The 14,136-nt window shown below is 38.0% G+C and overlaps 1 protein-coding gene across 1 annotated transcript in view; it reads left to right on the forward strand.

Moving 5' to 3' along the window:
* LOC128886301 (membralin) overlaps window positions 1-1,008 on the forward strand; it is a 78,581-nt gene extending 77,573 nt beyond the window's left edge. The window contains exon 13 of the mRNA XM_054141008.1: window positions 216-1,008. Coding sequence (XP_053996983.1) covers window positions 216-433 — 218 coding nt within the window. The 3' untranslated portion in view covers window positions 434-1,008. The remainder of the gene's footprint in view (window positions 1-215) is intronic.
* The last annotated feature ends 13,128 nt before the right edge of the window (window positions 1,009-14,136 follow it).

Genomic DNA, 14,136 nt, shown 5'->3' on the forward strand with positions numbered 1-14,136 from the left:
AATCCAATTTTTTTTGTTTTGTTAATATATATATATATATATATAACGTTTATGGTATATATATATATATATATTAACAAAACAAAAAAAATTGGATTTTTGCAAACGACGAAAGTGTTGCAACCCCTTAGTTAGCTTCCACGTCCGCTCGATCCTTCCTCGCTTGTCCATCCTTAATCTTCACCAAGCAGATGCTCAGAATCTTTGAACCTTAGCGACGGAGAACCCGACGACGGCGCCCAGCGCGAACATCAGGAAGGACACGGAAGCGAAATCAGTCGCGCCGATATCTGACGGTGCCGCTTCCTCTTCCGAGCCAGGGGACAATGGGTCGTCCACAGATACTTCCATGTCGGAAGGCTTTGAAGTGATCGAGGCTACGGAGGCGACCCGGAAGGAAACGGCATCCTGTCAGGACAAGCAGGAACATTAAGCGCCTCGAGTCGTGCCAGTTTCCATAGCGGATAGCCTGGGTGAAGAGGTTGTCATTTCAGAGCGACTGCATCTGCGACCGGTTGCACCCCGCGGCTGAGGGACTTCGTGGATCGCAGACAATTGGGCACACGGACCGTATCGTTTGTTGTGGATCCTGCATGAAGGGGACGGGGCGAAAAGGAAATAAAACGTTTATTTTACAACGTATCGGTATCGAAGCTTCGGGGAAAGCTCGTCCTTCGGCGGCGCTGGCCCGAGCCTGAGGTCAGGTTTTAACGAGTAACTGGGGACTGAGGATCGACCGGGTTGAAGCGTGATAATTGGTAACTGGATTTCATCGTGCACGGGACCAGATAGCTAGGAAATATACTCCTACCGTTGAGGTTAACGTATGCGATATCGTGTTCCCGGTGATCGGCGAGAAAGACGAAACTTCGTGGGTAGCGGAGCGATTTTTTCGAAGCGAATTCTTTTTAAACGTTTGTACAGAGCCTAGGATAGATTTTACCGTGAATTGTTCACCTTTCGTTCGCCGTGACGGGTAAAGCTTTTCCTTTTTGGGGCACCGAGTGCTCGTCTCATCGAACGTTCGCGCGCTGGGGGTTACCGATACGCGCGTGAATGATTGATATTCGTGGCCGAATTTCGAGCGGAATTGTTAAACTTCATGCTTTAGTATATAGGGGGATCGTGTTTGCTGATAACGTAAAAGTGGCGGGACTGTGGGTCCTGACTGAATCTGGTTGAAGCGTTTTCGCAGGATATCATTTGTTTCTCTGTCGTTCGTTCCTCTTAGGTCGTGTGAAAGAGAAAATTAACCCTACATGAATTTAGAATGATGAGATTACGCAGTGCTATGTTTCGCACGTGCATATGCTATTAAGACTTGTTGGCACATACTAATTATAACAAAATTTCATTTTCGTTGGACAGCTAATTTCAGGGCACACTATATTATTTAACACTATTTCTATCGCGATTTTTTTGTATATTTACAATCAATTCCATAAACATTCGTATTGAAAACTGAAAATTTAAAACTACATTCTAAGCGTATGACAACATTAAAATAGTTACCAATGTCCATTTGGATTCGGTTACTATGCGTCATTTAACAAGAGGCCTACTGTCGCAACAGCCAATCTATCGTAGTAAATAAATATTATGGGCCGTGCATATACGTCTTTCGTATATTGGTGGACCTGTGAGAGCGTATATATTTGAAACGAAAGGTTTAATGGGTTACATAGATCTAAGATAAACGAAAGACAGACGGATTTTGTACACTTTTTTGGAATGGAAATTTTCTATTTATCGAAAAATCATTATATACATTTTGAAATTTATATTCTGATCTATTAAGTCTCTAAGTTTTGTTTCAAAATTAATAAAGCCAATAATATTGTAATCATGTACGTAAGGGATTTTTTCGAGAACTGTTCTACGGTAATGAATGTTCATTGCTTTTTATGTGTATCAGGAAAAGAAAATATTTTTTTTTTTTTTAGAATAGACGAACAAATGCGTCTACTTTAGATTGCTCGAAAATTGCGGTCAATTGTGTATGGATGTGTGATTTTTTACTTAAATCCCTTCCCTTTCTTGTCTATTTAAAAAAGAAAAAAAAAGAAAAGAATATTCATCACAAGAATGACAAAAATCAGGTAGTTTTATCGAGAATGTCTGTTATTAACCTTTTCTTTAAAGATTCTTTATTTATAACGACTTTGTTAAAAAATATACAAATTCAAGGAAACGAGAACGTGATATATAGTAACACAAAATGCAAAACGAAGGGCCGAGGTTGAGCTAATTGCTAATCATTTTGTAACACATATTACGAAACATTTATCGCTTTACCCCGATGATGCGATGCGGTTTTAATCTAATTAGTATATTTTATAAAATCTTAACAAGAAACTTACACGTTTTCAATTTCGCGTTCGAAATCACCTTCGGAGTACAAGCAAATTTCTTTCTTAATTCACAAATGGCGGAAACAAAGAAAAAAAATACCAGGTAAAACTTTCTTTTCCATCAAGAAGTTAATTAAATGATTTATATTGTACTCCGAAGATGGTTTCCAGATATTTCTAGAATACATTTACCGATAAGGGTTTACAACGAGGTCGAGTACGTTCTAACGATTAGCAACAAATGATCGTTGACTAGATTCCTAGAATACGTTCGCAGAGTTCAGGGATAATCCAACATCGGTTCCGTTTATAATCGTTTACATATTTCGTTTATTTATTATTATTTAAATGTTCATGCATATTCTCTCGTAGCTAGGTATGGGTTATTAAAGTTTAACGTTTTAGAACGATGGTTTTGGTTTCGCCTACGAGTTCGTTCAGGGGTATTCTAACACCTGTCGGTCGAGCTAGCATCGACCGTGACGAATCTTTCTATTGATAAGTACCGTTTGTACAGAAACAACCGAGACTTAAGTCGAGCGATTCGTTCGTATCTCGCGGCAAGTTCTTCGAACGTTATCCTTAGGCTTAATTAACTAAGTTGCTTAGTTAGTAATTTCACACGCGGGAATTGTAGCGTGCCAGCGGCGCGTGTCGCCGTAACGAACAACTTTCGCAAGTTAACGATCAAAACGATGAAGGGTGGAACGAGAACTGTGTGTACATTATGAGCGTCAACGTAAACGGATCATTCGCGGTTCTACGTTCACGTGCTATTTAACGCTTGATCGCTGATTATTATTAAATAAGTTTTACTGTAACATACGTCTGAGACGAGGGGGTAGGGATAGCTCCACATGCTAGATCAACGTCATTCTTCTGGGTCTACTCGAAATCAGTGATAAATGCTTCAGTGTCAATGTTTTCGTCGACACTGACTACGATTGATTAATTAATCTTTTTGCCTTACACTTGTCGTAACAGTGCAAAGACCATAACCATCGAAAGAGAGGGAGGGTCTATATCTTAAAATGCATTGAAATTTGATTTTAACAAATTATTTTATTTCCTCGATAATATCTTTTAATCGTGTTAAAATTAATTTTTATACATTTTATTCCAAATAATGTTAATCTGGCATAATGTTTACAATGGAATTTGAACGTCCAGAAAACGACTACACTGTAAACGAAAGTACACACCGAATTAGCACTTGGTGTCTATGAAAATTAGCTTCAGTAACGCATAAATTCTGCTATATTTTGTCAAGGAAAGCTTGACGATTAAAAGATTGTCCTCGAAACGTCAGCTGATGATTTCGAGTAGACCTTCTTTTTCTATATAGGTTTCAACGCGTTTCGACGGGAAACGTGAAACCCGCGGCGCATTGAGATTAGTTTCTAAGAGAGGCGATCGTAGAGTAAGAGATTAACTGGTGACAGAATTTGTTAAGAGGTACTCACTTTGCACATATATTTATTCATTTGCTATCGACGTTACTCTATCCTTGTGTACATGCAAATCGTGTCTTGAAAGCGGAATCAGGTTGGACCCGAGTGTGTTCGCTAAGTTTTTGCTCAAACACGGCTCGAATGGCCGATCGTTTGACGGCGAGAAATGTCTAAACGATTTTACACGCAAAAGTTGCCGAGACAGCCTTTTGGTATCGTAGAGAAACGAATGGCCGATCGTTGTTTTAAATGTTTTTAATGTACAAATATCCGCCTATGTAAAATATTTTCCTAAACTAATTATGTCCGTAGGAGTCTCTCTTTGATTGTACATATTATTACATTATATTATTATTACAATTATACTATTGCTGATCTTACTGGTAGATTACAAATAAACGTAAAGGTGTTGCAATTGTTGTGTATTCATATTTTCAGTGTCCCTATCTCTCCTAACCGACGAAAACTTCGTACAGAGGGCAACGACGTTATACATCTTTCTTTAAACCTTTAATTTATTTTTCACAAATTCTCCTGCAGTGTGTGTACAAATTTATACTGTTATTTGGAAGTATAAAAGTAGGTGTAATACAGTTATGATACAAAAATATTTAATTATAACTCACAAGTATCTGATTTTGCATTCTATAAGATAGAACTTTGCAAACCCCTTGGTAAACAGATCTATTGAGTCAACTGTTTTCGAAAAAAAAAAAAAAATTGTTTGATATAGCCATTACGACTTTCACACGTCCAAGGTAGTTTTCTTCCTTACAGGACAATTTTAAAAGAGTCCTATTTATTTTCCATTGTACTTGCGTCCATTTCTTCGGAACTAATTCCCAAAGAAGACTATATTACAGCAATTTCACTTTCAAGACCCCTTAAAAATTTGATCTACAGCAAAGATAATCCTCGCGAGCAGGTCGCATTGTTCGATTCCGTAAAGCACCTTCCTACCGTGGAAGTTCCAGACGAAGGTCCCGGGTGAAACACGGAAAGTGCAAGATTTAAAAGAGATTCCCATGAAATTGGAATTGATTGTTCAAACGGGACAGGCGAGGCGGGGCGAGCTTGGGGTGTAAGACTGGGGTTGAATTCTGTCGGAGACGAAGGCACAAGGTGCTGAGGGGAATGTAGAAACGCCGAAATAGACAAATAGATAGTGGTGTACCTTAGAGAGAATCAAACAGGTGGCGAAGAAACCGAAGGAAACGAGCAGCGTTCGGTAGGGAGAGAGAGAGAGAGAGAGAGAGAGAGAGAGAGAGATCCTCCAGGAAAAGGGTGAAACGGACGAGGAGAACGATCTGCGAAAATGTCCAAAGAGACACGGTGGTTGTACAAATGTAACGATTTATTTTCATTACGACATAATTAGGAACGAGACCCGCGATTCGATTTCGTCTCCGTCCCCTTGCCTTTCGTGTGCTTGAACACAATCACTGGGACACGCGCACACTTACGCGACCTTTTGCCAAGTAAGTATTGCGAATTTCACTGGAGATACACTGCTTTAATGGATGGGAACGTCGTCGAGTTTCGTCCTTGGATCCCGTGCACGGAATGGGAAATTGAAAAATTTCACGCGGGGCATCGGAAGTCAACGTGTTTGTTTGGTTTTTGGAAGTATTATGTTGTTGCATATGAAGGCATAGATTTCATTATTTGTGAAATACTTCTTTTGTTTGACTAGTTTCGGGACAATTTTTATGATTTTTTTGTAATCAATGTATTTGTTTAGAAGTTATAATTAGACTATAGGATGTATGCATTTATGACGTATAGTAATTTAGAAATCATATAAAAAATATACATAATTTATGTTGAATAATATAACGCTGTTATATCATTTTGTAAAAGTGCCCATACATTTTGGTTATGTGTAGTATGTAATTACTATATTAGTTTGTATCATAAATGCATAAAATCTGCAGTCTAGTTATAATACCAATTTGCTTTATTTTAGACGAACCTACTTAGATCCTTTCTTGCATATTTAAAGAACTGGTTATTACTTTACACTTTACACATTTTATATCTAAAGATCTCATTACAAGTTCGCAGCCATTAGCTCGCTATTACTCGCGACGAAGGATTGTTCGTCACGAGTAATACCGATTACCAGGTCTCACCACGTGGAGGTTGCTGCGACTGGAGACCCGGAGATAGAAGGAAACAAAGTTCCTTCGATCTCCCTCTACATAGACCATACATACATAGATGCATACTCTACATAGAGTCGACGAGCTTAATACTAAGTACGAAACGATGAAAATCAAAGGGAAACAAAATTCCCTTCGATTTCCAAAGTCTATGTCTGACTCTGCCAAGCAATTATTTGAACTAAGAGGGTAAAGTTAAATTGAGATCGCGACGCGACGCGACCATGAAACTAGACTTACTGAGTCAGTCCCGTTTCCTCTTGTTGGATCTGGACTCGAGAGGAAGACGACCGACGCCTCCGAACCAGTCTTCCACACCCTGCACCCAGCTGGGAGCCACGACGGACCCGACTTGCACCCGTCTCATTGCGCTTTGGACTTACTGCACTGCGCCGGGAGCCTTGGACTACACCAGACGGGATACAGGGAGTAGAGAACCAATCCGGAGGAGCCGATTGACTTCCTCTCGAATACAGATCCACCAGGAGGACGGCAACCGACCTTTCTGTCCAGTTACACAGTTGGTCACTTCACTTATCACATCAAGTAATAGTGACCGAAGTGGAGAACGAAGTTGCGAGTCCAATATGGACCTACGAACAAAGCAAAAGAATTGAGGAAATGATTAATAATTGTTTGGTAGAGGACAGACACTCGTACACGCATGCCTTAAAACTAACTTAGAACTAACCAAACCAAACTAAGGTACCCACAACCAATACCAAGCAAACTAAGGTACAAGGAAAAATAGGAGGTACACGAGACGCGGACGCGCGATCGCGAGATCCATATCGACCGAAGTACCGTCGAAGAATGAGACCGCATCCTTCGTATACCTGCGTTGAGGATCGCGGCTCGCTTTTACCTCTGAAAGTAGAGAAGGGGAAGGGCGAACAACAACCGCGTAACGCTTGATTCGAAGGCGCGTTGAATCCATCGAGAAAATAATTCGTGAAACATTAATATCACAGCAAAATCATATTCCTCATCATTGTTAAATAATAAGTATTGTTGATAATTCATTTAATCAATCAATAGATACAAAAATGAATAGATATAAAAATATAGAAAAATTTCTCACGATTAATGTCTTCCATGGATACTTATTCGGAACCGTGATTCTTATTAATATTTAATCGAATAGTAAATTTTACTGTATACAGTATAAATGGTTAATTGATTTGGCGATATTCATATTAATTACATCTCAAACTTTCAGATTGTTATTATTAGTGAAAAAGGCCACCGTTTAATGTATTCTCTTCTTGATTCGTTTAGCTTGGTTCGATTCTACCTCACAATCAAGAAAAAAAAATTGTTTGTCAGAACTTTTATGTCAATTTCTCTAGTTTCTTGGCGCTGTACTTTAAAATCAACGAATAATACCTACAAACAAATTTATTCCAAGCAAAATTCAATTTTACAGTGCCCATCGCTTAGCGCGATAGTTTCTCGCAAGAATTAACACCTATTTCCACCCTTCTCCCTAAATCTGCGCATCGACTTTGAGCGAGGGACGAGCAGGGGTTGCTTTTTCGTAGGTCGAAATTGGAAAGGGCCAGAGTGAACAATGCGCAGGAGGAATATACGGTATCAGTGGGCAGCGAGAGGATTTTCGTGTGACCCGGAAACTCGTACACAGATTCAGCTAGAGGATGCTGGTGAGAAAAGCCTTTCCCGACAAGGGGGGACGGGGAGAGGGGAGAATAGAAAGCCCACGGGGGTCGAATTTGCATCTGGCAAAGCAACCTCCGACTACTTCATTTGATTGGCTGCCCACAGGGTTACCTTCTATCCCTACCCCGGCGAGCCCACACGGAAGTACATTTCCGTATTTCTCTCTTCCCTTTTATTCAACTGCTTCTTCTTCTCATCGCTTCCTGCTTCTCTTCTCGCTCCCTTTACATTTACCTCGCAATTTTTGCTTTCCGTTTCTTTCTGTTTAATTCGCCGTACTTTACCGGCTTCCCTGCGACGAATTTTACCCCCAAAAAGTCAAAACAAAATAAAATGTGCAGGCCCCCATTTAAAGAATGAGTAAGAACACTTTTGTATAAATATAATAACAAATTTAAATACAAATTATACTACAAGATGATGTCTATCTAGTACAGAAACCGATGTTCATGCAATAATTTTAAATAAAGACGATTAATATTTGATCCTAGGAACTAACTCGTTCCTCGCACATTACAAACGATTAACAATAATGAGTTTTTGAAACATTGTTGGGAGCTTCTTTGATCGGGGCCTTAGGCAAATGCCCTTTTTGTGTATGGTATAACGTGTCACTGCGTTTTCTTTGTTGTTCTTTACTCTTGTGCCTTCCTGCGCTTCATCTTTAGCTCTCTCGTGTTCCTTTTCTTCTCCTTTGATCTCTCAGATTTCCTCTCGCTTTTCTTGAAATAGTCTCGGAGAAACGGTCCGCGATTTGCAGACTGTGCTGGAACCCCTTGAGCCTTCTTAGGACATTTCCTTCTGCATCTCGACTCGGATCTACGCCACAAAAGAGTGGTGCAAGCTCCAATCTCTGTAATACTTTTACGACTGCAGGCATCAATTACTTGCTCAAGCACCGACGAAATTTCCTCTCCTTCGGTCGATGGACTAGTATGTTTTGAATGTACGCTACAAGTATCTACATTTTTTTTTTTATAACAATTGGTCTTGCAGTTATTAAACATACGCATCAAACGAGATTGTCTTTAAGAGATTAATCGATCCGCAGTATCGAGTTAAAAAGGGGATTTATCTCGTTTGAGCAATTTTAATTTGGAATTAAGAACTGTTAACAGTATTAGTAATTATTTTGTTCTTTCAATCGTTATCCATCAGGTTGGCAAAATGATCGAAGTATACAAATAATCATTTGTAACGTAAAGCGTTTTACGCTAAATAAATGGACGCAAATATTAAACAAATAATATTTCCTGCCGAATTATTGGGACTAGTTGTTTTTTGCTATTGATATTTATTGGAATATCAATAGCAAATCGGAATTGGTAACGGAACGCTTGGAGTGTCCAGCTGGAGGTACTGGACTGTTCTCGCATAAACGAAGATACGTGACAAAGTAAGCCTTGCTTTTAATGACTACGCCTGAGACACCGATCGATTTCTGTTCTGTCCATCGGCGATGCTCGACGTCGGAATAATCATCCGGTTTAATAAAAACGGCTTATCCACGAAACAATGGACTGTCGCTTGCAGAATGGCCGCCCGTGCCGGACGAGGCATCATAGAGGCTGCATCGTGGTCTCTTCCCACGCCAGAGTACTTGACTATCTGCTTTGCTTCACTCGATATTAAGCGATTTTTGTCTTTGCGATACCAAGTATCCCGTCGCCATTCTCTTTCTTTTTAACCCCGGCAAGGATCCTTGGATGAATTCTTTCGTGGACTTTGACGATGAACTGGAAAGTCCTGGGCGAGCCTTATGAACAGTGTCAGTTCTTTCAACATCCAATCATCTTTGCGCACACTTCGCGAGCCTACGAGTCCTAAAGACAGATTAAAAAGCTTGACTCTAGCGTTTAATTACCAAGCGCTGATTCTCTTAGGACTTTGCAGCCTGTTATGTTATGGTAGTGGTGAAACCAATCATTTCTCCTGTTTCTTTTTGTTTTTATTGATGTTTTGAGCTTTTGTAAGTCTAAAAATATAGGGAAAATGATTTCAAGATTCTGTATGTATGTAGTTATGGAGAAGTTAGTCACCTTGCCGCCAATGGAGAAACGACGAAGCAGCTACTGCACATGCACATAGAAAATATAAATGACTTATAGGACACATTGTATGTTGGCTATATTATCCTATATGTTAACAAACAAAATGGCCCACTAAAATGTCGAGTACCTAAATTTGATAAAATTTATAAATAGTGCTTACAGTTTAGAGTGATAATTCTCTATGGTTTAACCGTGAAATTAACAAACAAAATTGCCCAAACATCATTTATTGTTCAAAATATTAAAACAATTTTCTCGTGCATGCCTCTTCATCTTCTGAACTCTGTCGAGCAGTTTTGTAAAAGACCAGTCCGTTTCGTCTATAATTTCACTCTGACAATCATTGTAATAGCGCCATTTAATTTCAACATATTACCATGGTATTGCAGCTTGGCAAATCTAGTCTCTCTTAAAACTCGAGTTCCAAGCTTTTGTCGGTGGAAAGACGATTGCTCGGTTTCAAAAGGAATTAAACAGTCTCGTTTCGCGTTTTAAGCTGCTCAAATACTCTTGTAGGATATTTTATTAATTAGCTAATGGTCCACACGTTTTACTCGGTGCTTGTGTAGGTATTATACTTCGGCGTGGAATACCTAAAGAATAGTTCTTAAAGAAATGTCTTCTGATTACGTCATCATATTATTAACGTAAAATTAAATGCATCCATCTGAATTTTCAGGTCTGCTTAAATTGTTTTCATTTGTCTAAATTAATTAAACTATCATTAACAACCACCCAGATATAATTGATTCGATGTTGAATCTACACGTGACAGAAAATAATGAACTGTTATTATTTAATAAATACTTTCTTCGCTACAAATTCTTCGAAGCAAATTCTCTGTGTTTGCTCTTCGGAGATGTACTTACGCGTGTTCGTCACGGATTCGGGGTTACCCACAGAACTTAATGGTTTCCCGATAATAATAGTTCTCGAGTCGTTGTAGCGGTAGTATCTTGGACTTTGGTCCTTTCTCGAAAGTGATGGAACTGCCCGCATCGAGTTACCCCAAGTTCTGCTTGTCTACCGCAAAAGACAGACTCAACTGGAAATGACTGGCTCTTGTAAATTCGTTATTAAAGTTCATCCCAGTCCGTAATATTCGAAGAATCGAACATGCTCTGAGAATGATCAATTCTTCCATATGATTAAAATAAACATACGAGAGTCACTAATCTTCGTTAAAAATATTGCAATTTATACATAATTTTGCGTGGGGCATTCTCGAATCACTTAAGAGTATGCTCGTAGATATAATAAATAAGCAACGCTTAATTATGAATTTCCAACGAGCTCTTATTATTAATGAAACAAAAATAAATTATACTTATCGTTATATATCTTTCGTACGTATATTTAGGCATTTACTGTTCTTTGTTGAGTTCATTTATTTTTTGTCATCATTTCTCCTGTCTTACACATCAGTATTATCAGTATTATCTGTATTATCAGTATTTAATATAGAAAAATTAGTCAACGATTAATATTATATTTAAGCAAATAAATAACTTGTTTATTTATTTTTATTATACAATTTAGTGACTGTGTACGTAATGCATTCCACTAATTTATCAATATTATTGACTTACAGAAATACACGCAAGAAAATTATATTCAAGAATTTGTTTTGGAATAATCTAGTTTAACAAGAAAAGGGATACTCCATCACTAAACTTATTTAAAAACCATAACATTCTGACAACAGTTCATGAGTCTTGAATTTACAGTTAAAATTGAGAAAATAGTGTTTGCCATAGTCAGTTCAGACTAGTTAAGTCGACGACGGTGTCGTGACTTTACTGCGATAGTTAGTCGATAATTGTGAAGGCCAGAATCAGCAGGGGGTATTGAATCCAGGCGATACTGTTTTCCGTGATCCATCTTTATTCGAAACTAAGTAGAAATACGACCTGCCTTAAACCCTACATGATGAAGAGTGGGTTGGGAGTTCATAGGCGTAACTACTTTTCCCTGACTCGCAATATCTTCCCTCGGCGAATCGAAAGAGAACTCAGTATTTACTGAGCAATTGGACTGACCACTGATACTTTTTTTTTTAAATAATGATCCCTCACAAATTCCTTAAGAGAAAAAGCAATGATTGCTGACAATTATTAAATTATTATTGCTAATTATTGAATTATTGTTTGGTGACGTGTTTAGTATCGCTCAAAACACTGAGACAAGTCATTGTGTTATTCTCACAAATCAATAAATGTAAACAATTGTACAGCAAAGTAGAAAAAATTGAATTCAATGAATTTTCAGGTTCAGTTTATAACGTTTAGAATATATTTAATTATTTCATGTTGATTGTATGCATATGGTGTCAATTTTCTTTGCATTAATAATAATTCTGTGGCTATAGTAATATTAAAATAAGTGATCGACAATTTCGACAACACTAGTTATAAATAAAAGCTAATTTCATAACACAATTCGTATAACGAATTATCACGAACACTCTAATATTTATTTTTCAGAGCTTTTCGTTCTACTTGTTAGCTTCTATCAACCAATTCAATTTGTGTTATAACTCTGAAGTATCTTCTATAAACGTGGAAATTTGAAGATTGTTAGTATCTATGTGCAAAATTGTTCGCGGACACACCAGGACATAAAATAACAAAATGAACCGTGTATTTGAAACGTGTTCAGTAAATTTCTACGACATTTGTCTCTTTATTCGTCAAGTACGCCTATGGCAAGGGTTTTCCCCTTGATTTCCACTCGAGGTTGGCAAGTTCGTACCTCCATTCTAGGCTCCACTTGATCGAATTAATCCATTCCCAATCTAATCAAATCGCGTGAATGTCTAATTTCACACACGATCCGTTTTCGTCGCGCGTTCTGTCGATACTTCCGTATCGAATGATTCGTTCACATGTGCGCGCTAATAGTGCCCAATTACTTGGAACGTTTGCGTTGATAGACTTTCCTCGTAAGAATGAGTAAATATACACCCACGGGGTTGCGTTTACTGTTCACTTTATGTACGCCCGTGCACTTCGTTTAGAGATACGTTTTGATATAGCGTTCGCGACAATTGCGACTCCACTTTATTGATTTCGTTATTATTTGCTCCATTCCTGTGTTTTTCTTTAATTTGCGGAGCAGTCTATGCATCTGTTTGGTAATTACACATTTGTATTTAAAATTTTCAATCATTTCCTTCACGTACAGAATTTTTTAATAGAAGCTTCATCTTTACTCTGTGTATTTAATTGGTGTATATAAATGTAACACATTCATGTTTACAATTTTTATTAATTTGCTGCATTTTATGTAAAAGATCTCCTAAAGAAGGCTTTCGAACTTTGTTTTTAATATTACCATGTCGTGCTGGATATTTAAATGGACATTTAAAGTAAAAAGATCAGATTGAAAATTGATTGTTTATATTTGCAATGTTCTTTGATAATCAAAGAAATAATGGAGATCGATCAGAAAAAGCTTTTGATTGTAAGGCGATAAGGACCAGTATAATAAATCTCGACATAAGTGTCATTTATTATAACAATACGGATTCCATTGAAAGCAGTGTAATAAAACAATTATAGGTATAATGTTCTAAATAAGTATAATTCACAGATCACCGTCCTTAACAAGATAACAACATTTACTTGAACATATATTTGAATATTTGATAATTTGTATTTGGGATGTAACTACGTTTATTTTGTCTTGATTATCTAAGTCACCTTCATATTTATCAAATTTCGCATCTTCTTAGTCGATGAAAACGAAGCAAACATTATGAAAATAAGATACGCGAACGACTGCTCCTAAACAAACTTCCTTAAACTTAAACGACGAATGGCTCGCGAGAAAATTCGAAATAAAACTTGGAAGCTGGCGGCAAAGTGACGAAACCTAACTACGACGTGACGCAAATTCGAAACAGTTGGTTTACGAATATGAAATACGAAACCTTATCGCTATTCGCGGCTTTGCAGGGGAAAGCACGGTTCAGAGAAGCGTGCTAATCGGTTTGATGTCGCTACGAAGTTAATTACGAACGGAGATGCAAGTCGTGGGTGTTGCATTTGTGTTAATTGACCATTTGATGCTGAAATTACAATATTGTTGAAATCCACTCTGTGCTACCAGAGGAACGTGGCGAGAGAGTTTCCAACTTTGAGAATATCGAGTACCTATTTCGTCACTTGATTCGTCAATGCAGGAGGTTGTAGCGTCCTGTTAATTTTTTGTTATAATTACTGTCAGCAATAAAAAGAACAAAAATTTGATAATAACAAAAAAAAAAAATACCCGTCCCTGAAGAGGCGAAAGGAGTACGGTCAGTAAAACGCAGCTGGCGCGGTTTAACGCTCGGTACGTCCCGCGGTTGCCTTCGACAATCAAGACGACCATTGTGCTACAAATGTTTGAATTAACAACAATGTCATTTAACCGGCGCCGAGAAAGACGAATGCTGGCAGCG

This window comes from Hylaeus anthracinus, unplaced genomic scaffold (assembly GCF_026225885.1).
Source record: "Hylaeus anthracinus isolate JK02 unplaced genomic scaffold, UHH_iyHylAnth1.0_haploid 11982, whole genome shotgun sequence".
Taxonomy (NCBI): Eukaryota; Metazoa; Arthropoda; class Insecta; order Hymenoptera; family Colletidae; genus Hylaeus; species Hylaeus anthracinus.